The following is a 27,507-nucleotide window of genomic DNA, read 5'->3' on the forward strand; positions in this document are numbered from 1 at the left end:
TCCCTTCAGCGAATATCACACCTTTTGGATGAACAACATTTCTTTTAACTTTGACTTTACAACCAGTTAATGTCTTAAAAAAGAAATTTAGTGAAACCTTATTATAATAATCATTCTGTAAAAGGACAAAATTTATGTAACTTTTTCATAAATAGTGAAGCTCTCACCACTGAAGCACCTTTGGGAAAAAAATTCAGAAGGTACTTCTCTACATCGTCGTTTGTTGTTGACAAAATATGGAAGGATGATTGTGATCAACTGTGAAACCTTTAGGTGCCCCAAGGGCTATAGACTCCGAAACCTTGAAGAAGGAGGGGCAGTTTGGTTTCTCATTTTGGCAACTTACATTCACTCATACTAACTTCTCTGAATTTTTACATTCTAGATTTTAGTTGTCTATATTGCATTTTAAAGTTTTACATTGAAATGATCTTTCTCACTCTTTCCATTTCTCGTTTATCAGCAGCTCTCTCTCTTTCCCTCTCCCTTTGGGCGATCGATGAGAGGTTGAAACCGTCTCTTCTTCCTCTGTGATCTCGTAGAGTTCAGGGCTGCTTCGAGACTTGAATGAACTTGATTATGGTACATCAATCAACATGAATGTTGCACTTGCTACTCTCTGCAATCGAGGGACTCTCTCTCTCCCTCTCTCTCTCTCTCTCTCTCTCTCTCTCTCTCTTTTGGTGGCACTTGACACCACGTTTTGTCTCAAATGTGCACCTAGGAGGACACCTCCAACACTGAATATACTTTGTAGACTGTAGAATAACTGTTTCCTTTTGTCCAGAGGTTTGTTTTTGGAAATATCTCTCCATTCTTTATGTGATTTGGGCTTCAAAAAATCACATAATGGTCACCATCTTGAAGCATTATTGGTGATTGGTTCCATTATTAACCTTGAAGAAAGCATTATTGAGTTTGGTTGCATAGCTGGCTGCTGTTGGTGCTAATCATCTTTGATTCTTATCGCTTATTCTCAAACTTTGCCAAACAGCTAAATACTGTCAACACGAGGCTCAGAATATATAAATTTAATGGTTTCGCACTAATGGATCTCGTAACTTGTTAAGCTTTTATCAGTAATTTCCTTCACAAGCTATTTAATTACTTTTCCCATCGTAAAGAAATTTCAATTTTTTCTTCACGATGTTTTTTTCTTAAATTGGAGAACTGGGGCTTAATTTGGTCGATGCATAGCTACCACTTAATTATTATGCCTATGGAAGCAGTCGATGTATTCATATTCTTAATTTCCTTCAACTTCGAAGACGTAAGATCAACCCAGCAACCTGGCAAAAGGAACCCTCATTTATATTTTTGCAAGCAACTAATACAATCAAAATAGTTCCTCATGTGATATTGGGCATCCAGTTTTGAGATTTTAACCATTTATCATAATGGTATTACATGTAGCTGCTTGACAAGGCTGCACATGGTCAGCGGAGATTTATCTAAAAACCTTCAACTTCAAGGCGGTCAAATCTTTGAAGATAGTTTAGATTTTGGATTGGAAATTTGATTTGTATTCTTGGAAACCTTGGAACCAAAATTCGGTTTTGAAGCTAAAATTGAATTTGGAAAAATTGGATTGCATAGTTGAAGTCTAGCTAGAATTTTTGAGAAAGATATCTTTGGTCAAAATGTGAAAGCCATACAGCAGGACATTAATGGTGCTAATCTCCTGCAGTGGCAAAAATAGCATTTTAATGTGATTTTTTTTAGACTTTGTATCCATATATATGATCAATGTCGTTACAATTGATAATTAAAAGAGCCATAAATAAATGCTAAGAAATATATATATCAAGCAATCAACAATTGGACAATTCGTCGCCAACCGCACGTGTTATGTATGATACATAGAATTAATAAATTTTTAATGTCTTGTGAATCTAAAAAACAGATTCATAACCTTGGGCAAATTTAATCAATATAAATAGTTTCTCAATGGGAATCCGATTTGATTTTTTTTTAGTAAAAGTGACCTTAATTGAATATAGAAATGAAAAACATGTGTAGTTAATTAGTAATCAGCAATGAGGAAAGAAAATAGTTGTTATTGACAACAAATGGTAGATGTAAGGAATAGGTGTAACGTTGTTTCTTCAAAAGTATGAAAAATAGTTGAAGCTTTCGTATGCAGGCCGTACATCGCCCCATTAGTAGTTATCACAGTCATTACTTTGTTTGTAGTTTCAACAAAAACTGGCTAACTTCTCAGAGAGATTTTGTTAAAGAAATTTCATCGTATTTTGTCATGCAATGGCTGGAGGAATTGGTTCTCATCAACGGATAAGGTTACCAGGACAAATTTGAGATTCTTGGCAGTCATGTAATCTTTGAATTCCTTGTCAGAGAAGTGTTCAAGTGACAAATGATAAGCCCATAACAACCTGTGGCTGTTTTAGAACGTCCATATCCTACAGGGATCTGAGATAAGGAAAGTTTGTTGTAAGGGTGGCTGGAACCATGTCGATGTTTCATTGACAGTGAAGAGATGATTTCTCTACTAAATTTTAGACCCATCAATGGGGATCAAAGTTATTGTACAGCTCTTTACTTTCAATTGCCATTTCCATTTGAGCTACCAAATTCTTTATATGCTCTTCCTTCAAATTTATGATAAAAGGAGGTGATTTTGAATCTTATAATGTGCTTTTTCAAAGTGAAAAATCAAATTCTAGGGGAAGGTTAAAGTTCAATGTTTCATTACTACCCTTATGTTTAGTTTTGGGTGAGAGGGGGAGAGCCACTGCTTGGTAGGGAACCGAATCTCCCACCTAACCCATTGTCCTCATAAAACCCGTTTGACAAATGGAACTGCTTGTAACTGCTCCATGAATCTGCTGCAAGATTCGAGGCAGATTCATGTAACACTTTTTAAGATGTTCCACTAATTTTCTTCAATATTTGGCGTACTTTACTTTTGGTGCTTTGGGGTATTATTCCCATTGTACTTCAACTTGTGCATCAGAGTCCCTTTTGTAGCACAAGAGGTTGACACCTTTGACACTTTAAAGGAAGAGTAGCCCCCACCCCAATCCATTACACCACCCCCTCTATGGCACCCTTATGTTTAGTTTGGAATTCAAAATTTAATGAGCATTACATATAAGAAGGTTCATAGCCAAAACTTGGGTTCCAATACTGGTCATTAGACCTAATCGCCTTAAGCACCTTAGAGAGCCAAAAATATATATCAGGAAATTTATGATCTTCAACATCTGAAAATAGAAGGATGATTAATTATCCTTGAGCCTTGAAGGTCCCTATTGTGCATTTAGGAGGAGAGCAAGAATGCATAGAACTATAGAAGCATTGTGGCAGCAAGAACGACCCCTTTTAGAAAACCAATTGCTTATGCTGTTAACCTTTTGGCTCACCTGCACCAATTAGTAAGATGATAGATGCACTTTTGTTAATTTTGTTCGGACCATGCAATAAAATATAATTCTTATAAAACAATTCTAACCTCTCAATGAAAATAGCTGCATAGTGCATGAATGTTTTATTTCTTACAAGATAAAATCTAATGCCCTAAACTGAACTTAAAAGAAAAGCCGTTTTACATTGCGTGTGCGTGCATGTGTGTAGACAATCTCTGAGATATGAAAGGCACATAGTAGTACTTTAGAAGGTTGTTATGCCACAAAATTGTGGTGTCAATCTCAAAGGTTGTATAATATATGTGGCCTTGCTTTAGTACATTCGGGTGCCGCATTGTGGCTGTTGTTGCATGCAATTGCACACACCAGCCTATAAAATTGGTGTTGTTTACATATTGATACTTCATTACCTTTTATTGGTTTTTACGTATGAGTTCTCCTTAAGGTTTGAAGCTTATAATAAGAGTGCTCCTTATCTAGAAATTTCGAAGGGAATGAAGGATTGGTGGGAGCTTTGGCCTTCTTTTAGAAAGTGGGAAACCCCGATCATCCGAAAATGCAAATGAATGAATAATTCAATAAACATTCTAAAATGGGACAAGCCTAATATGTTTCTCTATTTCACAAATTGCAAGACCGAAGGAATACAAACCACTTTGCTATGTCATTGCTTGAAACATACTTCTTGTTGTTTGAAGATAGCCTCAACATGCTTGTGAAGTTGTATGTCAAGATTGTTAAACAATAATATCTATTGAATGACACTATTATGGATACGTTTGCCAGCCTGCAAAATCAAACAACAAATACAAAAAGTTGAATATGTGCCATTGAACTTTTAGTCGCTATGAAAACCTCAATTACCTAATCACTAGAAAAAACAGGTGGAATTAGTGCCACTGAAAAAGCATAATAAATGGAATTTACTGGTGGTAATTCTTCCACTATGGGACTGTTAATGAAAGTAATGTGGGCAATTCATTTTGTGATGAAAATATACACGTGTCGGAAGTGAACCTCATTTGCAATGATGGGATCATTGTCATTGAATTGGACTTAGTGACGACGATAAAAATCAGTAATTAGTATGGTTGGCGGCCATCTTACTGACTTTGGAACCATCAATAATTATCTGACACTAACACTTGGTTAGCAACACTGATGGACATTTGACAGTCAAACATCAATAGAGATTTTCTGTCTGTCATAACCGGTCAGCCATATAAGCCTCTAGCTGAAATTGGTAGCCACTTAGGACCATAAGTGACATCTCATCCCCAAGCCATCTAAGCTTTATTGTGACAGACAAATTCTTGGTTCAATAATCAAGAAAGTTTAGCAGATCAATAACATAACTCTTGGAATTTTCTGTATTTGTAAGCTAATCTCTACCATTTGATCTTCTTGAAATTAATGACACAAATAATTCTCATCAAGTCCTGGTAACATGAAGGTTGAATAACTACACACACAACACACACACACACACACATACATACACACATGCACACACACACAACTATGAGAATGGGTGCTGAAACCGCCACCCCAACCCCTTCTCTTTTTTTTTTTCTTTCTCTTGTCCCTTCGTGAGGGCAAAAAAGATGATTTTCTGTTTTATGTATGTCTTTTACAAAAATAACTAAGGTCATTTTTGTAAATTTATGGCCAACGGTCTACCCAAATCTATTTGGACACATCGTCAGGACCTTAGGCTATTGTTTCACCTAATTCCAACCACCCCAGGCATTATCGAGGATCGTTGAACTTGCACATATTTTTTTAACCTCGAGCGAAGTGATCTTCCTCATTTGGAATTCGTCCGAGATCTAACCAAGGCCATTCAGTCGTAATCAAGTACTTTTCTTTTCCTTGGTTATTACATTATTATATAATCTATTATAATATAATCTTCATGTTTAAGTAAATGGGAAATGGGTAGCCCATGGGATGAAACTTTAGCTGCCTGGCCAATCCTCCAAGAACCAAAAGCAGCAGTTCTGAAACTAGAGAAATGGAAACACCTTTTATTAACAAAACAAGTGACAATAGAGAGAACTTACAACCAGTTGGACTTTATAAGCTAGTTGGGTTCTCAATTCTCATAAGTAAGGCTGGGCATTGGGCTGTTGGACTTGGGCCGGTTCGGTTTCTAGGTTCAAGAAGAGAAAAAAGATAAAAAGTGGACTGTTCATAAAAAAGAAACTGTACGTCCAATACTGCCTGATCTGCCTACACCCAAACTCAGGCTGATGGATGTGCAAGAGATCATCTTGCAGATCCTGCAGCGGGTTGGAGCTCCGGCAGTGAATGGATGCGCTTTGTTTGAGAAATTAATTAATATTCTTCAGCTTGAGGCAGTTCGTGAAAAGCTATTGAGGCTATAACTGAACAACAGCTTTACCACCAGCTGGTTTAAACTTGTGGAATCGCTTGAGCCTAATGTGATATGTTACTATTGTGGACAGGGCATCAACCTCTTTAATGCAAGAGTCTTTATTCACATGCAAGAAAATTTCGGTAAGTTTCACTGCAGCCTTCATTTCTTCAACATTACCATCATTTTCGCTCCCCCACAAACAGGCTCCCTTTCTTCTTTTCTTGTTCATTTTCTTCTCACCATCATCATCTTCTTCTTTTTCTTTTTCGACAATCAATACCTAATTTTCTCCAGTTTCTTGAGCATTTGCCGGAAACAAAACATGGGTTCTATGCATTGGCGAAACCAGAAAAATTTTTTGGAGGAGCACTAATTCACATATTTTTATATTGAAGGGGCACTTATATATATAATAAAGTAAATATAGGAAGAACTTAATGTAAAAATGAAGGAAAATTGAGGGGTTAATGTGGGCAACTGTCCAAACCAGTTTATATGTGGTTTCGCCACTGGTTCTATGTCAAACAACTAAACTCTCATTTTAAAGTCGATGAGAAGGCAATAGATTGCTAAATGTTGAAAGGAGTGTGGCTCAATAGATTTTAGATGCCATGATAAGTACTAGTGATAAGCTCCAAAGTTCGTGCATGTGTTGAATTTCTGGTCAATTATATATTATTAAATTTATATGACAGACATAGAGTAATATATACTTTAATAAAGCCCATATATATATATATATATATCGTTGAAATGGTAACATAAATAATAAGGGACAGTATATTATAGGCTGGAAATGGTTGAAATACCCTTTTTTACTAAATGGAAGACTCTCCCATCATAAGGGTTTGAAACATGCCCAGTAAAATGACCAAAATGCCCTCATGTTTAGACTGTGGGAATGCAGTTTTTGGTGTTACAGCATAACACAGAAAATGTCCTCCCCGATGCCACACGAAATCTATGAATTGAAAAATGATGGACTCTCTTCTCTTGCTTGGCTGCTTGGGCCGATGGCACTGATAAAAAAACAATTCCTTTGATTTTTATGCATTTTGAGAGAGAGAGAGAGAGAGAGAGAGAGAGAGAGAGAGAGAGAAGTGCTTGTAGGTAATGGTTGGGTGAAGCCACTGGGTACATAAATTTATCTGTGAATTATCACATAAAATAGCAAAGAACTTCTATATAGATAGGAGGCATCGTAGATGATCACGTCATGCCTCTGGGGGAAACGAATACAATGTAAAGCTATCCGGAATGTGCTTCAAGCTGACAGTAACTCGGTTGAAAAGATTGTGATACTTAGTTTTGTGCTGTTCTTGCATCAACATACATTTGGTCTATCGCGCCGGAATTGGAGAACTATCAACAGCCTCAATTTCAACATCAAACTCGTAACCTGACTATGTTGGCCACGGTCAACGCACACCTGAGGCGACCAGGTCAAAACTGGCCAAGTCCAAGTTTCTCCCGAATTTGGTGTTTTTTGGGTCATTTCTTTCATTTTCAAATGTTTTTTCATATTTTGTTTGTCAATTTAATCGGCCTTTTATAATTTATAACTTATCAATTGTAAACATGATAATGAAATTTTCATTAAGGTCTGTCAGTACATGGCTGTGTCCGTGCACTCAAGAATTGGTTCTGGTCAGTCGGACAAGGTTAATAGGTCAACAGGAGGTTCTTGGTTGTTTGGTTATCCTGCAATCCCTTCTGAGCGTAGTTTGTTAATGACACGTGCCTGGCCTCTAACATGGATTTTTCAAGAATGGTGTGGCAATAAATAAACTGCTTTCTTTGACACATTAATAAATCATAATTTGTTAATCATCGATTGCTATTTTTATTTGTTAATCATCGATTGCTATTTTTATTACTTATGAACAACTTTATTACTAATTTCATTGTTTCTAAACAACTGTATTTAATATAAATATTTGCCACACTTGGACCCATATTTTTTCAGAAAATGCAGCACCTACACCGCATCTGCACCCCAATCTTATGTGACATATCTTGGCCTATAACAACCTGTAGTTATTAGTTTAGGTTGTCTGGAGGGATGTAACCTGTAAATTTTGTTGTCTGTGTGTGGGGTAACATCAAGCCTCTGGTTCCTTGACAGTGACAAAATGATCTCTCCTAGATTTTAGATAGAGCCATATGAATCAATTTTTTTTGTACAAGTCTTATTTTCCATAGTCATTTCCTTTTGTGCATCAAATTCTTTGAATTCTTTTGCTTCAACACTATGAAGAAAGAAGGGGATCTTGAACCTCACAATGTGTTTCTTCAGAAAAAAATCAAATTCTAGAGGAAGGTCGAACTTCAATGTTTCATTACTCCTCTCTAAAATTTAGTTTGAAGTTCAAAATTTAATGAACATTATTATATAAGGTTCCATAACTAAAACTCAAGTTCCAATACTGGTCATTAGACCTGAGACCTTAAGCATCTTAAAGAGCCTAAAATATATAACAGGAAACTTATGGTCTTCAATACCTGAAGTACAAGGATGATTAATTATCCTTGAGCTTTGAGGGTCTCCGTTGTGCATTTAGGAGAAGAGCAAGAATGCATAGAAGTACTACGGCAGCAAGAATGACCTTTTTAGACAACCAATTGCTCAAGCCACTAACCTTTTGCCTCACCTGCACCAATCAGTAAGACGATAGTTGCACTTCTATTAGTGTTTGGACTACACAACAACAATACAACTCTTGTAAAAGTTTAACCTCTCAATGAAGATAATGGAATAGTGCTTGAGTATTTTGTTTAAGAAAAAATCTAATGCATTAAGTGAACTTAAAACAAAAGGTGTTTTGATGTTGTGAGTCTGTGAGTGAGTGTAGACGATTTTTGAGATATGAAATGTGATGCCCCACTTTCAAATTTTAGTCTCGTATTTAAGATTGTGTGAAATTTTCTTGTGCTTATAAAGAAGGTAGCTAAGTAATTGGTTATCTTAATTCCTAGGGTTTTTTAGATTAGAACCTAAGCTATTTGAAGACGGATTGAAATATACCAATTGGGTCTTTACAGTAGTATCAAAGCATGGTTCAACACTTAGACACATACGCGGTAAGGGGGGTGGATTGTAACACTCCCCTTCAAAGCTTAATCCCACATTGAAGTTTGTGAGGAATCTTCAATGGTTTATAATGGGGGTTGTTTAAGTATTTGGTTATCCTTATTCCTAACCTTTTTTGTCTAAAATTGATGCTTACATGAAAAGCTCATAACAGTACTTCAAAAGGTTGTTATGCCTAAAAATTGTGGTGTCAACCTCAAAAATTGTATAATATATGTGACCTAGCTTTAGTACATTGGGGGGGTCATGTTGTGGCTATCGGTGTCACTTGGCCACACCACCCCATAAAAATTGGTTTTGCTTACCTATTGATCTTAATTTTTGTACTATTTTTACATATGAGTGCCCCTTAAAAGTTTGAAATATAAAATAAGAATGGCCTTATATACAAATTTCAAACTCCACTGTTGCTTTGGCAGCTTAAGTTTCTCTATTTAATATGTTTTTCTCTTATTTATAAAGTTTCTCTATTTTGCAAATTGAAAGACCAAATGAATACAGACCACTTGCAATAAAATCGAAGGCAGTAGGTTTGCATTGGAAAGGAATACAAACCACTTTGCTATATTTTTCTTTGAAATATTCCTGCTGTTGTTTGAAAATGGCCTTGGCATGCTTGTGAAGCTCTATGTCAAGATTGTTAAACAATAAAATCTGTTGGATGACACTATCCTGGATTTGTTTTCGTGCCTGCAAAATCAAACAACAAATACAAAAAATTGAATATATGCTACTGAACTTTTAACTACTATGAAAACGTCAATTACACAATCACTACAAGAAATGGGAGGACTCGGTGACACTACAAAAATATCATAAATGGGATTTACTGACAATAATTTAGCATCAATGGGACCGTCAATGAAAGTAGCGTGTGTAATTCATTTTGTGATGAAATATACACCTACAAGAAACAAACCTCATTTGTGATGATGGGACCATCATATTGAATTGGACTTTGTGACAATCATACTGCATCAGTAATTGGAGACCATCTTTACTAACAGTTGGGGACTATCATTGATTTTCTGCCACTGCCACTTGGTTAGTGACACTGATGGACATTAGACGATCAAACATCATTAATGTCCTGTTTGATGCACATGAATTTCACTGTGCATCGAGGGAAATTGCAAGTTTTTGTACGGCTTTTCCTTTTCAAATCACATATAGGAAAAATTACCATGGTAAATTAGATGGAACAGGGTAATTTTTCCCCGCAAAAAAATCAGACCCTAGAGGGTCGACTTTTTAGCATGGATTTGTTTCCATGGTAACTTTGACATTCCAAATTTCACCTTGACATCAAATGGGGCCTAAAGATTTTCTGTGGGTCATGTCTGGTCACCCATGGAAGCCTCTATCTGAAATTGCTAGCCAGTTAGGACCATAATTGACATCTCATCCCCAAGCAATCTAGCTTTATTGTGATAAAGTAACAAATTTCTTGGTCCAATAGTCAAGACAATTTTGCAGAGCAATAACTTAAGTTCTTAGAATTTTCCTCTCCTTCACATCAAGTTGGTGTATTTGCCAACCATTTCAAACTCAAAATTAATGGGGAAAGTACATATATGTACTTTTAATAATTTCTACTATCTAATTAAGTTGTGAGGTTGATCACAAGGAAGGCCTTGACAAAATGTAACTTCAATAATTTGCCACATGATAAACATAACAAATTCATCTGACAAAAGAAGAATGCAATTAGAGAGGTGAATGAAGAGATAACACAATATCCACACGATTTGTTTGAAAGGGTCCCAATTCACAAGAAATTAACCCACACTTTCTTTCTCAATTTCATCATTTTTCTTTTCAAGTTAGTGACTGATATGCATGAACATGTCTGGATCAGAAATTGATGAATATCTTTAGGACAAAGCAGACTCGAGAAGCATTTTGTTTTGTAAAGGAAAGAAGAGCCAATGGGCCACTCATTTCCCTCGTCTAAGGGTTTAGGGGCTGTTTTAGTTTGCACAAGGGGTTGACATTCAGATAGATCAAACAAAAAACTGGCTGCTAGTCTGACCTATGCCAAACCCCATGGAGCCATTTGAGATGCCTTTGTTAAAGTCACCAATTGGAAAACAAGGCCGTCAATCAATTGTCATGTAGATGTCATGTTTTGGGCTAGCTCAGGTACAAGCTACAAAGTCTTTGATTCCCAAAAGGAAACCTATGCCTCGAGAAGCATAGGATAATAGGTCGGGCTGGTAGGCTAGTGAAAGTTTGGTCACAAATTCAATTCCTGTGAATGCTACTCCTTTGGACTGTAAATGGTGGATATACAATACTCTATTTGACAGATGTTCCACTTCCTACCCAGTTTTTGAAGCAGCCTTACACCCCAAGCGCAGGGAGAAAGAAGAGAGATTTCGACCTCTTAAGGTATCCCTCCTTCCCCTTCCAAAAAAAAAAAAGAAAAACCTAGAGAACCTTGAAGAAGTCTTTGATAACATACATTTTTGTGATGACAAATCTTAAAAAGAAAAACTTCCTAGTCAAAGAAAAATGAGAAGCACAAAAAACAAATTGGGATGGTAAAATTAAGAAAAAACACCTCTCAATGCAAAATAAGAAAAAAAGGGCACTCAGCTCCCTCTAAGAGTGGTCAAAGAACAAACTGTGGTGAAAAAGAAAAACTGATCCTCAAAGCCAACAATATAAATTTCCAAATATTATGCACATAATTGTAAAAGGGTTTGGCAATTATTGATGTTTTTCTTAATTTTTTATGATTTATTAAAAATTAGTTGAGGGAAGATAGATGGAACACAATGGAACTTGTACGATTGTCTTTTAAAAATATGTTGAGCAAGGTCCTACAGAACACAATGTTATTAATTCATGTGCAATTATGGAAAATGTAGAAATCAGTTTTCAAATGGTTTTCTAAAATTTAAACCATAAAAAGCCTTGCATGCATGGTTAAAAATCTGATCATTCATTTTTAGATTAGTGCGCTTTAAGTGTGTTAATGAACTTTTACGGTTTACAAAATGTAAAAACTTTTAAATTCTAACTTGTTATCAAGTTATTCTACAAAATAATTCAACTTCAGTTCTCAAGGCAAAAGTGTTTGCCAAATTCAGAAGGCCATCCCAAGAATACAAAATGGAGGCAAAAGAAAGTTACATCTTAATGTAAATTTATTCACTTTTTGCAGCACTCTATAAGGAGATGTATCAAAATGCAAAACATGCCTTGCACAATTTCATCTCCAATGTTGGTCTACCAGATTGAGATGGTATACCACATTGAAATGTATCAATATCTAAAAACATGCATTGCACAATTTTTAAAAGTTAAAAAATTACATACTGAAGCTGGTACAGGGTGGACTAGTGAGCATGACTACTGCTTTTGCGAAGCCAAGTAGTAGTAGCCTAATATAGAACTGATTTAGTTGTATACAATAAGGGGCTGTTTGGCATCAGTAATACATTGATAAATCTACCCCAAAAAAATGGGTCAGATTCATGGAACACTTGAGTGCCGAATGAATTTAACCAATTTTTAGATTAGGTGCATGGGACAATAACATAATGTGTCTGCTTTCAAATAGCTCTTAAGGAGTCGTTTGACAATTGAAACACTCTATGAGTGTTCCATGAATCTATCCAAAATATTTCAGTAGATTCATGAAATATTAGAGTTATGTATCCATGAATGAACTCTAATCTTTAGGATAGATTCATAAAACATTCACAAAGTATTTCATTTGCCAAATGACCCTAAAGGAACTAGGACTCATATGATAATCAAAATCAGATTGAAAATGTAGTTTTGTGGCTAAGGCTGAACCTATCTCTGCAACACATGAAAACCCAACCAGATTATATGTAAATGTTAGATCCTAATGTATATTAGTTTAGTTTTAAAAATTCAAGTTTGAACTCAAGTTTGACTTTGAATCCAATTAGAATAGATCCAATCATGCCAGATCCATTAGCATTAGATCTGTACTGAGTCCAACCTGTACATTACATCCTTGTTTGCAAGATGACGTATTTTCAAAATGGGTGTCATAGATAAACTTGAAGGTGTTTTCATAATGAGCCCTTACCTCTTCTATACAATTACTATTCCCCAATTAATATTTTGACACATTGGTAATGGGTTGCCCCACATTGTTTTGAGATCAATGAGTTGTTTGGCATCAATAACACATTGCTATTATTTCATAAATCTGCCTCACAAAATAAGGCAGATTTATATTACACTTTTTAAATTGCCTAATGAATCTAACCATTTTGTTGGTGAGGAGTATTGAGAGAATACCATAATGTTACTATTCTATGAGATTTTAGCAATAAGTTTGCACTGATCCTTCCATGAGAGTTTGCAAGTTGATTTTGCCTTTACCTATAAAAGTTTTCCGTGCATAATTACCTTCTTTGAGAATTTGATGGGATGAACTTCTTTCAAAAAATGTATCTCCTGGAAAGTCCAAAGTTCTTGCAGTCTGAGTGCACATGCATCATAAGCCTCCATCAAGTTTTCAACAGTCATCTGCTATATATAAAACACATTTGGCTTAGTACATAATAAAACTTTGTACATTTGAGAGGTTGTCTCTATAACTTTCTTTGTTTTCTTATTTTGTATTTTATGTAGCTTTAAGGGGGCATCAATTTCCTTCTGATTTGAGATCCGAGGTTATTTGAGATCACTGAAGATCTTAAATATGAGGTTTTAGCCATGTATTGAGGCTCTCAAATCTGTATTTTTCTTTATATTTGAAATCTAATGTTTGTTTGTTCTGTGGGCCTAAGATAGGATTTCATATAAACCTCAAATTTGAGATCCAACACTATCAAACACACCCTAATTGAAATTCTAGCTTAAAACACACAAAATATATACTTACATTTCCATTTGACATTTTGGGATTCCCTAAGAGAAACTCTTGTCGAAATTCTGGGGTAAAGACATTCTTGAACACAAAAATAAGGAAACTTTGTTAGCCTATGAATAACAGTTTTCAGGAAGCATAAACAAAATGAAGATTATTATCTAATTTGCAGGCACATATACTTTACCTGCCGGAGAATTAGCTTTTCAGTCTCAACATCCATAAGTGAAGAGTTTTTTCCTATGACAAAAAATCACAAGCAGAAATTCAACTTTTATATCTCAATCAATCAGATACATAGTTTTCCAAAGGGTTCCCCAAGTATGAGGGCCTAGGAATGGCTTCTGTTTCCCTAGATAACCATTGCAATCAAACCACCTTATAGTTTTTAAGGTTCACATTTTTAAAGCTTTATATAACAAAAATGAATCAAACATAAGTTGTTCAAAAGTACTTAGTGTCCAAATTCATCAAAAATTCACATTGGTGCATAATCTCAAGTGAACCATACAAATGAGGCAGACTCTATGTGAAAATGAATCAAGCATAAGTTGTTCAAAATGTACTTGGTGTTCTAATTAAAAAAAATGAGATTTACTTATAATCTCAATTGAAATATGGAGATAGATTATTCTTTACTTTTGATTTCATGAGTATTTAGATTATCCATTATTTTCCATTTAATGAAGGTTGATGTTTCTTGGACATTGAAAATACATGAGGCCAGGCTATGTCAAAATAGTTTTGTGGAATTCCCTTCCCAATGCATATCCTTACTTTTGATTTCATGAGTATTTAGATTATTCATTATTTTCCATTTAATGAAGGTTGGTGTTTCTTGGACATTGAAAATACATGAGGCCAGGCTATGTCAAAATAGTTTTGTGGAATTCCCTTTCCAATGCATATCCTTATATATATATATATATATATATATATATATATATATATATATATAAGAGAGAGAGAGAGAGGAGAGAGAGAAGGAGGTCAAATGCATGAAAAATGGTTGAGGATTATGTTATACCTCATAAGCTGTAATAATGGCTGAGGAGTTGAGGGTGGTATCTCCAAATTTCCTTGACCCCATTTTTTTGGCACATATTTTATGTTGTTTGATGGATGTATTAGAAAGAGACAATTTGTAACCACAGCTTCTACACATAGCATGAAATCATAAAAAAATCTTTTCTTCTGTCAAACATGTACATTACTTAGTAGCTACCTGTGTTGTAGTCTGCTGCGTTGTTGGCTTGAGGTGCTGTTGAGAGTGCTTCCAGCTCAGCTTCAATACTGTGTGCAAACATCTCCATTGACTCTTTATGTTTCTCAGTGACGCCAACGAAGAATATTTTGTCCAACCTTTTCTGAAATGTTTTAGTTACAACAAGTTTAGTTTTTTTCTTCCATTTTCTCCTCATACCAAGGAACTCTTCAATAAGAAGGACCATGAGTACAAGACTTATGAGTATGGGCATCATATGGGAAAATTTTGTTTACAAAATGGCAAGATGAAGACTTGATATGGAGACTTCATACTGACATTTTCACATTAAGTTCTTATCAATTGTTCACCACCCATGTAGGGATGTCCATGGAACAGATTTGAATCTGATATGCTCTTAACCACATCTGCTTTTTCAAATATTTGCATATTCAGATTCGAGTGCAGACGAGAAAAAGTCATATTCAAATCTGAATATGAAATCCGAATTCACAATCTGAATCCGAATTTTGAACCAAATCCAACCGATTTTCACAATGTAAGATCTTGGGATACATGATATTTATTTAAAGCTAAACCCAATCCAAATCTAATTGGACATTTATGTATACCTGAATCTGAATCCAATCAGTTGTCATTTCTTAAATCCGATCCGACCAGAGTTCTTAATCGGATGTCAAATTTGGTTCCATATCTGATTTTTTTGGAATGGTTCGCTCAAATATTTGACCCAAATCAGATATATTAACATCCCTATACCCATGAATGTTCATCCACCTTACTAAAGGGTTAGGCTAATTAAAGACTATTTGCAGTTGATCAAAAGGTATGGAATTAATGAATACCAAGGTTTACATGTTTGTGCATAATGCAGTCCAGCTGGATTCTAATTAACTAAGCCCTGTTTGCCTAATGATATCAACCAGCCTTTATATTAGCTCAAATATGGGTGAAATTACTTGGACTATGTTACAAAATCGTATCTGACAAACAAACAGAATTAATTTTAATGCATAATTTTTCTTACTGAATCAGATAGATTGCATATTAATTTCAGAAAACACAACTAATTCAACTCATATATTAACTGAGATAATATATTAGTTTGAATTTAAATTCAACAGATCAGTAGGAAAAAGTAATAGCTATACCCAATCCAAGTTTGAGCTATTGACATCCTTAAATTTGCATTTGGAACCATGTTTTTTCCTCGTAAAATGTTGTAATTTGTGTGTACTGTTCTCATAAACAATGAACTATTTGATTTGTGACGTTGACTCATTAATGCTTACCTTTGCAACGTCAAGCACATAATTGCCGAGGGACGGGTGAATTCTTATGCAGCGGCGAATTGCACGTGACTCTTGCAAACAAGATCCCTCTGTCAATCCTGCTACCTGAAGTAATGACAAATGGGTAGAAAAGCTAAAGTGAATTTTCAGTAGTTATATCATGGAAAGAAGTACTTGAATTTAGAGTTAATGTCCAAAAAGGTACCCTTTGGGAGAGAAACTTAGCAAGCTCAAGTTGATCATGGTGGACATATAATCCCTTAACAGATTACTTTTAACACTGTTGTGTTTGGATGGAGACATGTATCAAGAAAACTTGAGAAAGGAGCTTATTGAAGATTATGTCTAGAAGTTGAGACCTTGAATGAAGTTCCTATGTTCTTAATCAGCAGCCTAAGGTATCATGTAAACCGAAAATCTTTCTTTCACATGGACAAAAGCAAAAGCAAGTGAATGACAACTAAGGACTGGTTGAACAATAAAAGTATTTCATCATACTGCCTAGAAGAAAGCCAAAGTTCACACCCAATCCTTCATTGCTCTAGGGCACAATACCTACTTTCGGTGCTCCAGGGTGCCATCCCCACTGCGCTTCAACTTGCACAGTGGTGACCCCCCTTTTTTGCAGCGCAGAAAGTTGGCTTTCTAAATATTAGAAAAGGAAACTGACTACCTATCAGCCCCTACTCCATCCATAAGTGAATTAATGACTAAGGTCATAGAATAGAATGACTTCATTAATATGTAAAATATCTGAAGAATGAATGGTTACACCTGCAATGTTATAGCATTATGAACCAGCTCTTGGACAGGAGGATCATTGACAAAGTCTTGTAATGGCATAGCAATTTGGTTGACGTTGTATGGGTCTATCTCTTCGCTTATCATGCTTTGATTTCTCCTAGCATCCCTCTGCACACAAATCATAGTCATGCCAAATACATGGCCATACATATGTGTACTCAAATAGTGTTTTCCATGTACGGATATACAACGAGTCAAGCCAACTCGGGCTTGACTCAAGCTCGACTCATTTGTAAAAGACTATAAAATGTGTACTCAAATAGTTTCTTTCATGTAAGGATGTAAAATGGGTCGAGCCAACTCAGTCTTGACTCGAGCTTGAGCTTGAGTTCGAGTTGTTTAACGAATAAGTCGAAAACTCGAGTTAGTAACAAGTTGAGTATGAGTTACACGAGCTTAACTCGGTTCTTGACTTCCTTGTTTGTTAATCTTCAAGGGCATGCCAATAATTTCTGATTAATTTTAACACCCTTTTTGTGGTTTTCATTCATTTAAGGCAAAAAAAAAAACATATGAATCAAGTACCATGAGCTTTAAACCAGTCAAGTGCAAGCTCGAACTCAGTTTACTGAGGCGAACTTGAGCTTAGCTCATGAAGCTCGACTCGAGCTTGAGTTCAGCTTGCTTGTCGTAAGTCTCTACTTCCATGGAAAAAATTAAATAGTTTGATCACTATTTGATATCAAAGTTTGTTGGTCATGATATTCAGGAATGTAGTAATCACAGCCAGAATGTCATGAAAAGTTCACAACTGCAAGAACCGATTGTGGCTGTTTATGGTAAAATGAACAACTACATTGATACAAAGTGACTTACAAATTCCTTTCAATTGCAAAATCCACAACTAAGCAAGTCGGTTAATATTTTGTGAAATTATTAGGCATGAAGGTAGGGAGGCTATGGAAACTCCAACTAAATTTTATTGAAAAGAATAACTTATAGGCTCCCAAAAGTTTTTTAGATAAATGGTGCCCCCCCTCCCCCCCCCCAAAAAAAAAAATGTTATAGTTCCTCACTTAATTTTTTTTGAAAATTTATAAGTCTAATTATGAAAAATAGTAAACAAAATGGTGAAAAAATAAAATAATTTTTTTTTTCAATTTTATGCTATTTAAGAAAAATAACCAATAGCATTCAATTTTTTAACTAATAACACTTGAAATTTACTAGGTACTAAGCAAGGCATTCCTCTCTCTCTCTCTCTCTCTCGCATATGCATTAATAAAAAATTTAATGATCAAAAGTCCGCCAAGTGAAATCTTCAAAGTCCATCATAGGCTTCCACATGTGTATACTACCAAAAATTGGAGAAAAATTGCAAATATTTTTATCAAAGAAGATGCATCATGAGTAGGGATGTACAACTATTCAAGCCAACTTGGACTCTACTCGAATTAACCCGTGTAAGAGTCAAGTTCGAGCCTAAGTTAAACTTCCTGTTATAAAAGAGTTGAATTCGAGTTTCAAGAGTTTGACTTCTTTAAACTCGATTTGGCTCATGTTTTTCCTATTTTTTAATCTTAAGGGGCATGTTAGTGATTTTTGATGAATTTTAACATTTTTTTGTAATTTTATTTAAAAAAGGAAAACATGAATCAAGTGACACAAGTTTAACAAGTCAAACTCGAGCTCCACTCCAGCTTGAGCCGAGCAATATGTCACTCGAGCGGAGCTCGGCCTCGCTTGTTGTACATTCCTAATAATGAGAACCCAAATTAAGTCTAGAATTCATCAATATTACCAAATATTTTATCAAGCTTACTCTTGCAAACAGCTCCACTGCTAACCTTGACATCAAATGGTTAAAGGGCCAAACATCCAAGAGACACACAGAATTATGTCGCTCAGAGCATTCCCTAGCTGCTGCTTCCATGGCCGAAGTCATGTTAGGATAAAGTAGACATCTAGCCGCCGCTACAGTGGACAACTCGTAGATGCTGATCACTCGATCCAGCGGGTGTCGCTCCATCGTCACCACTGAGGTCCTTTTCTTTGGCAATTTGGACACAATGCTATAGTCACCATGTACATTTTGCACTCTGCATTTTGTTTTTCTGCATTAGAAACAAGACCCACATACAATATTAGTATAGCCTTTATGTTTTTAGTACATGAGAAGGAACACTCTCTATAGGGAAGTCAATATATGGGATTTGTGACAGATGTTTGACTGAACCATTCTGAAAAAAAAAAAATATTTGATGAAGAAATTGAATCAGACACGGTTTAAGAAAAATGACAACCAATCGGAGTTAGACATACATGAACATCCAATGGGATTACCATTTGGATTCTGTTTGGATTTAGTTTTACATAAATATCCTCTTACATTTTGAAAATCGGCCAGATTCAGATATGCATGTAAGTATCGAATTCAGATTGTGAAATTGGTTTTCAGATTCGAATATGACTTTTCTTTGTTCATATTCGAATCTCTATATTTGAATATCAGAAAAAGCGGATATGATTAAGAGTAGAATTGATTTGAATCCTATCGGTTTGACATCCATAACCCTGCAACCCCAAGGCAGTAATTCTGTAAATGAATTGAACAGACAATAATTTACAAAGTCACAGATGGAAAAGGAAAGGATTCTCAATCCTTTTTTTTTTTGAATTTCTCCTTAATTAAAATGAAATGATTTCAACTAGTCGATGACAAGTGGAGTATACTAACCTTGAATCCCAACCTTGCCTGTCACATGTGATGGGGCAAACTTTGTCATGATATAGCTGCATGAGAAGGCTGGCACAATCCAATATAATCAAGGGTGAACGTCGCAGAGAAATTCACAATAAGTTAGTGAGATGAGGGCCTTCAAGAGTTCAATCAAGACTCATGAAACACACTTATACATACCTTGAATTTTTGTACATAAAAATATGTCGAGAATAATAGAACAATATACAAGTTTGATGGTAATTCAAAATTTATAAGATCTTTTAAATAAGTCATCTTAGTTTTATGGTTCAATTATGATCTATAACTATGTCACATGGGTGCACCTCAACAGCTGCCACACCCATGTCGATGCTAGTGCTGATGCTTTTCGGACACGACACGTTCAGTGCAGTCAACTGAACTGGATCAAAACTCACCATTTTAAGTATACACATGACCAAACTAGCAGCAATACGAATAGTTTATAATGACTAAAATTATATATATATATATATATATATATATATATATATATACTGGCATCCCCACAATTTTTTTGGTTAAAATTGTCGTATCTTTGTCTGCACCCTGCAACCATGTGACATTAATTTCTGGCTCGTCTATGTACTCACATTTTTCAAAGAAATCTTAAAATTACTAGATAGCACTACGGACATTTTATGTGGATGACATAATTGAAGGACCAGTAGCACACCACCTCCAAAAGAAAAACTAAATACTCACACACATGAAGCATATGTATGTGTGTGTGTGTGAGAGAGAGAGTAGAAGTACTTGCCAACTTGATAATGCAGATCCCCCAGTTCGGGGCACATGGAGGAAGAAAAGGAAGTCTTGTAAGCTCTTTAATTGCTTTGCTTCAATCTCATCATCAAAAGTAGAAGATGAATCTGCCCAACTCTGGACAATATTCTCACAGCTCTCAAAACCATCCTCCATCGAGGGAGAAGCAGATGCCATGAATTTTATTGCTGCACAAATCAATACAGTTATTACATAAATAAAAAGACAATTGAAATGGATATAAGAAAATTAGAAATAAGTGAACATCAAACAAGCGAGCTGAGGTGCATTATGCTCTTGTATAATAAAATGGTGTGGGTCCTACACGCAAGTTGAAGTACTAATTAAAATGCCAGCATCCGTGGATTAGTCTACATTATACATAAAATTTTATGGTGCTCTATTATTAATTGTATCACCTGAGTGTAAGTTTCTCAAGGTTGAATTCTGACTTGCTAAGTTCTTTTGGATCTAATTATAAACTTTTGGACAACATAATCATGTTTCATTGCATGCTTGTGATGTATAGTTTGAAAGTCCTAATATTTCACAAACGTAGTAAACATTCTTACTCATAATGGCCAACCCATGCTTGACAATTCCTTAGAACATGCTTCAAATTGGTAAATTGTGATTAAAGAATGTTCGACTTCAGCAACTGAATTCCTCAATTGCCCACATTAATGAGCAAAACGTAGTGATTAGTTGGAAACGATAATTATATATATAACTTGATTGTTTGCATATCTCTGTGTGTGTGTACATGCCTCATTTGATATTTGACTTTGGCAACCGAATTTCTAATTTATGTACATTGGTAAGAGAAACATAGTGATTGGTCGGAACCATAATTTGCATAAATAACTCGGTTGTATGCATCAAAGGTGAGAATACATATATGTACATGCTTCACATTGATAAATTGGGATTAAAGAATGTTCGACTTCAGCAATTAAATTCCTTAATTATTTACAGTAACAAGCAAAACATAGTGATTAGTTAGAAAAGTAATTTATATAACTCGATTGTTTGCATCAACTGGTGATTATATATATATATATATATATATATATAAAGGAAAAAAGAAAGAGAGCAAGAAATATGAAATTGCCAAATTCTCATATGAAAGAGAGTTTAACGAGAATTATTTGGATTGTTAGTTCTATGTAGATCAAACAGTGGAGATTAAGTTGTAAGTATAAAAATCAAATTATTATTATAAGAGTCTGAGATACCCTTCAAAAGAGGAGAGAGAGAGAGAGAGAGAGAGAGAGAGAGAGAGAGAGAGAGAGAGAGAGAAGGGGGATCTTAAACCAACCTTTATCTTCTTTAAAGGGTATTTTAGGCTTTTGAGAAAATAACTTCCATATTTAAACTTAATATCTACTATATGATCTTATTAAAATGGACAGTACAAATTATTCCTATTACACGTTTCACCTAATTCCAGCAACGCAAGGGGTTGTTGAGGATGGGTAAAGGTGCATTTTCGAACTGAAGTGAAGTTATTTTCCTCAATTGGTATGAGTGAGCTTGGGGTAGACCGTTTATGCCTAAATGTTTGGCACAAAGCAGCTAAGTAAAAAATTGTCACACAGGTGTGGCCTAAAGCACGTTGTTGTTTATTATGTCCCCCACTGTCACGGGTGGAAGGGCATAATGCTAGAACTCGAATCGTTTATAAACAAGTCGAGTTCGAGTTCAAGTGCATGCATGATATATTAAACTAGTTGAGTTTGACTTATAAGAACTCAACTCGTTTAAACTCGATTCGACTCGACTATATAATAAATGTTGAATTATAATAAGAAAATAATTAAACAAGCAGCAACTAAACTGGTTAATTGAGCCAATGAGTTAAAAGGAACAAAACATACTTAACATAAACAAGTGCAGTTCAAGCTCAGCATTGTATTGCCGAGTTGAGCTCGAGCTTGTTCTGTCGAGTTCGACTCGAGTTTGAGTCGAGTTCGAAACTCAGGTTTGAGTTGAGTTCGAGCTTGAATTTTTCAAGTCAAGTCGAGCTCGAGCTGACCCAACTCAAGCTCGAGTCGGCTCGTGTGTAGCCCCACATAACATGTAAGTCGGCTGGGTGTAGGAATTAAACAAAATAAGGCACGATTGTTGTACATAATAGCCTTATTTGTTTATATAATTACTTTATTGTAAATAATTTTTTATGTGAAAGTTACTTTAGTCCAATTTAAAAATTTTATATTATTTAAAAACACAAGTCCCTAGTGAGAGAGGATAAAAACCTTGAAAAATAAAGACTACAGAGATATCAATATAGCTTGTTTGGATAGGATATCTGACTAAGCCGTGAGGAAAAAATCAGATATGAAGAAAAATTAATATTTGATTGAGAAATCACATTCAGATTTAAGAAATAATGCCGTCGGATTCGAATAACATAAATATCTGATACATAAATGACCAGTTGGATTCAGACTTGGATTCAAATATCAACAATCTATAATGTTTATAAACACTAGTTCAACATACGGTGAAGCCCTTGCGAGCGTCTGGTCCTCTAAGACTCGGAAACAATATCTTCTCTTACGAAACGAGGGGATGATGACGGAGGTGAAGAAGCCTCTGCTTCGCCTTCTTCAGAATTAATGGACCTCTCAGGATTTCCTCTCGACCTTCTCCATCGACGAGACCAGAGTTATGAGGTGATGGTTATGACGGCGATCAAAGCATAGGGTAAGAATCTCTGCATAAGTTTCTGATGATCCATTCCTCAACTCTCTCTCTCAACGCCTAAAAATGGTGTTGCTCACACCTTGCGTACAGAAGGACAGGACAGATGGTGCTGTTCTATGTAAAAACTTCATCAGATATATATTTACAAGAAGCGAAGCTTTTTGCTTTACCAGGTGATGAGGCTTGAGATTTCTTGGAAGGCGGAGGCGAAAGAGGCGCCTTCCTCACGAGACCCGCTGATTTTATCGCTATAAGACCCATTGACTTTTTTTATTACTGTAGAAACACTATTTGTTTGGCCACAGTTTTTGAAGATATTTAGCAATGATTTTTGATATTTTTAGCAACAGAAAAGAAAATCCATTTGCCAGTAGAGTTAGTTGGGTTGAAATCACATACAGACACACATATATGTAAAGTGAAATCCTCCAACCATCGCAATGCATCGACCAGTACGATCGATAGGCTCAAGGTTTTGATCATCCAAATCTATAAGCAGCATATTCACAATGTTTTAGAAGCCAAAGACAGGTAGAGCACAAAATTTGTTCAAGTTACCGCAAGCACATGCTGCCAGCAGAAGCACCACAGAATGCTTTGCCGCCCAACCAGCCATCTATCTCGCTTCCTCCAAGCCTACAAGAAGATGAAAAACCTTCTTATCATTGCCAAAAAGAAAAGGGGTAATCCATTGGATGAGTCTCAAGCATAACCTGAACTCAAAGAGGAACTTCTGGTACCAGAGAAAGGGACATACCTTTTCTTAACAAATACACGCAAAAGAGGAAGAAGTAAAGAAATAAAGTGAGAGAGAACTTACGACCACTGAGGCTTTATAAGGTAGTTGGGTTCCAAGTTGTCATAATAATTTTTTCTTCACCACTATCAAGAAAGGGACAAAATTAATTGTGTTGAAGGTTAGGAAAATGTCCTTCTTATTGGGAAAACAGTGTTCCCACAATTTAAACTTTTGTTTTTTGTACCCGTGCCATATTTGTCTTTCTCCAGCAGAGAGTCTTTCATTTAATTGACAAAAGCATTTTTCGAAAAGGAAAGTGAATGCATTTTAAGAATTTTTATTGCCATACATTAGGCTTCAGTCGATCACAAAATATGTGCATATATATATTTATATATATATAAAGACAATGCGGGCATATGGTGGATAGTTGCTGATATAAAGACAATGCTGGCATATGGCGGGTGGTTGCTGGATGGTTAGTGATAAATTGTGTGTGCGCATATTGCGTTTAGCTGCAGGAAACATTTGGCTTCTCACAGCACATGCCTTGATATGTGCATCAGAGTGTTTGCATGTTTAAAGGGTTATCTCTCTCTCTTTATATATATATATATCATTCGGCTATTAGATGGCTTAATATTTGAAACACATCATTGAAAGCACTTAAGGCCATCACTAAAAACATCACAAGTCATTGCTACATCATAAGCCGTTGCTAATGTTCTGTGGCTAAAGGCTTTAAACGACTGATTTTTCATTCCTAATGATATAAAGAAAGAGAAAGAAAAGAATTGAAATCAACAAACTATTTTTGTGGTCAGTCATTTTTTTATTTTATGTAGCTAAAAACTGTCGCAAAAAATATGTTTGCGATGGCAGTTGATGGTTTTAGCAATGAAATGTACTTTTTATGATATTTTTTAGTGACACCGAATAAAAAATAATAATAATCATAGACATTGTCAATTTTCTTTTACATGTCGAGTATCGGTATACATGCATTAAATATTGAGGACGATGTACATCAAAGCTGAAGTCCCCCTTCCCTTGACGGCCTCACCTTTGACACATTACTAAACTTATATATGCATTTCAATTGCGTCAGTAGTAATGACAGTAACTAAGAACAATCGCCTTCTTTTCAGATACCCATACAGAAGTTTATATATTTACATGTTACTGCTTCCGATTATGCACCATCCTGAAAAATTAGAGGCTGACTTGGGGAAAAGAAAGGGGGCGTGCTTCCTTTTAAATTTATTCAATATATGATAATAAGAGCGTGATTTGAGTGTTAGGGCAATTCATCTGCGACGATAAAATGCCGCAATCGCCTGATACGAGAGAGCTTGCCTTATGTCATCAAGAGATTGGAGGTGGATTGTGTTAACAAATAACTTGGTCCGACTATGATGGCGCCACCCCAATAGCCGGTATGGATGGAGTGGAGATGAACGGTGAGAACATGGCAGCAGAGAGGAGAAGGACAGCCTTCATCATCTCTGTTTCCTTTCTTCCTGCCAACTTTTTCTACCTTGTTTAGAGAGAGATGGACAAATCTACAGGTAAGGAATCTTTTTCTGCTGCCTGAAGATAAACGTGGGTTTTTTTTTTCCCTTCAATAAGTTGTATGAAGAAGTAGGCGGCTGGTATCTAAATGATTCAGATTTTTATTATTTTTAAAATATTCCAAAAATTTATTTCAGATTAATTTTTTACATATTTTTCAGTTATTTTTTATAAAAAAATAAAATTTTATGCATTTTTGGCGAATTTATAGGATCAACAGTGCTGCCTATTTGGTCTACGAACCGATTTTTACAACAGTGGTTAGGATAGCTTCAAGTCGAAGGGACCAAGTGGGAGACTCGTTGGTTTTTGGAGCATACATATTAACTAGAGCTCAATTCAAGCTTTAAAGTGCAAGTTCAAGTCAAACTCTAGCTGAATTTATACTAACTTTTCTGAATTTTACATTCGAGTATTTAGTTGTATCAGCAGCTCTCTTGTATCGTACTTGTTACTCTTTATAATCAAAGAGCTCTTTCTTTCTGTCTCTCTCTCTCTCTCTCACGTGACACTTGCCACCAAGTGTTGTCTAATTATTGCTGCAGTATAGCGGGACGCTGTTGATGCCGATCTCCAGCAGTGGCATAGTATCCTTAGGTGATCTTTTTAGTCTTCATAAGTTCAACATCCATCTTTCCGTGAGCGTTTTGAAAGTTAAAAAATGATTTCATAACGAAAGGAGCAACAGGGAAGATAGCACCAGAGTTTTTTTTCTCTTAATACTGTATGAAAAAAAAAACAAGTGCAAAATTCACATCTTAAATTGTAGACAAAATGTAATTGTGAAAGTGAAAAGTTCTAAAAATTACATGCTTTGGTTTTTTTTTTTAAGTGTGAGAGAAAGCACCTAGATTTCACTTTTTCTCATCTTACTGTAATGTCATCAAAATAGGTTTTTGAATAGCCAATTTGTTTGATGAATTTGTGAATCGAAGTGGAACCATAGTCGTTTGTGAATTGGACAGATTACAAAATATCTTTGAAATTTAAAAATCAAATAAACATTTAAAAACCTTAAAAAATCAGAAAAAAGAAGAAAAAAATTATAATAACATAATAGAACAAATGCACTTTTAAGACATAAATCACTTGATAGAACTATGCCAATTTTGAAAAACTCAGGCTGATGGATGTGCAAGAGATCATCTTGGAGATGCTTCAGCGGGTTGGAGCTCCGGCAGTGAACGGATGCTCTTTGTTTGATGACATTACAAACAAAATTGGACAGATGCTCTATATATATAATCGAAATCTGCCAACAACTTCTAGTTGTCAAATGGATTTTTTTAGTTTTTCATCACAAAACGTACTTATCATTGCCAAAAATAAAAAAAGGGTACTCCATTGGACGATTCTGATGAAGCAGAACCTTATCCTCCAAGAACTCAAAGAGGAACTTTCTGGTACCAGAGACAGGGACATACCTTTTCTTAACAAATACACGCAAAAGAGGAAGAAGTAAAGAAATGAAGTGGGAGGGAACTTACAACCACTGAGACTTTATAAACTAGTTGGGCTCCAAGTTCTCATAATAATTTTTTCTTCACTACAATCAAGAAAGGGACAAAATAAATGCTGTTCATCCTGTTGCTATTATTTTAGATGTAGGTGTTCAAACTTAGGAAAATGTCCTTTCTATTGGGAAAGAAGGATTCCCAATAACGATTTCTGAATTATGCCCGAAAACCGCGTTCCCATAATTTAAACTTTTTTTTTTTTTTTACCCGTGCCATTTTTTGTCTTTCTCGAGCAGAGAGTCATTCGTTTAATTGACAAGGGCATTTCGGCCATTTGTTATCATAACACATGGCCTCTTGTTATAAGCCGTTATAAGCCATGACATATAACCTACCGGCCCTTTGGCAAAAAAGTAATTCAATTTGCCTTTTTTGTCCTCACCATTGCTGAATTGACAAAACGGGCCTTTTATCTCAAGATAAGCATAACATCGGTGTTTGTATAAGGGTTTTTAAAAGTCAAAACAT

At 35.4% G+C, this 27,507-nt stretch overlaps 1 protein-coding gene across 1 annotated transcript; it reads right to left on the bottom strand.

Annotated features, from left to right (window-relative positions):
- Positions 1–8,127: 8,127 nt before the first annotated feature.
- On the bottom strand, positions 8,128–23,963 carry LOC116267497 (protein-tyrosine sulfotransferase-like). Its single transcript, XM_050075182.1, has 13 exons — positions 23,925–23,963; positions 23,770–23,847; positions 20,498–20,690; positions 19,714–19,782; positions 18,799–19,090; positions 17,007–17,144; positions 16,233–16,337; positions 14,941–15,082; positions 13,903–13,955; positions 13,731–13,796; positions 13,253–13,375; positions 9,413–9,547; positions 8,128–8,417 (listed from the first exon to the last, which is right to left on the bottom strand). The coding sequence occupies exons 2-13, from the start codon at positions 23,825–23,827 to the stop codon at positions 8,286–8,288; spliced, it is 1,506 nt and encodes a 501-aa protein (XP_049931139.1). The 5' UTR covers positions 23,828–23,847; positions 23,925–23,963; the 3' UTR covers positions 8,128–8,285.
- Positions 23,964–27,507: the final 3,544 nt, after the last annotated feature.

The sequence above is a fragment of the Nymphaea colorata genome, chromosome 14, assembly GCF_008831285.2.
Source record: "Nymphaea colorata isolate Beijing-Zhang1983 chromosome 14, ASM883128v2, whole genome shotgun sequence".
NCBI classification, from domain to species: Eukaryota; Viridiplantae; Streptophyta; class Magnoliopsida; order Nymphaeales; family Nymphaeaceae; genus Nymphaea; species Nymphaea colorata.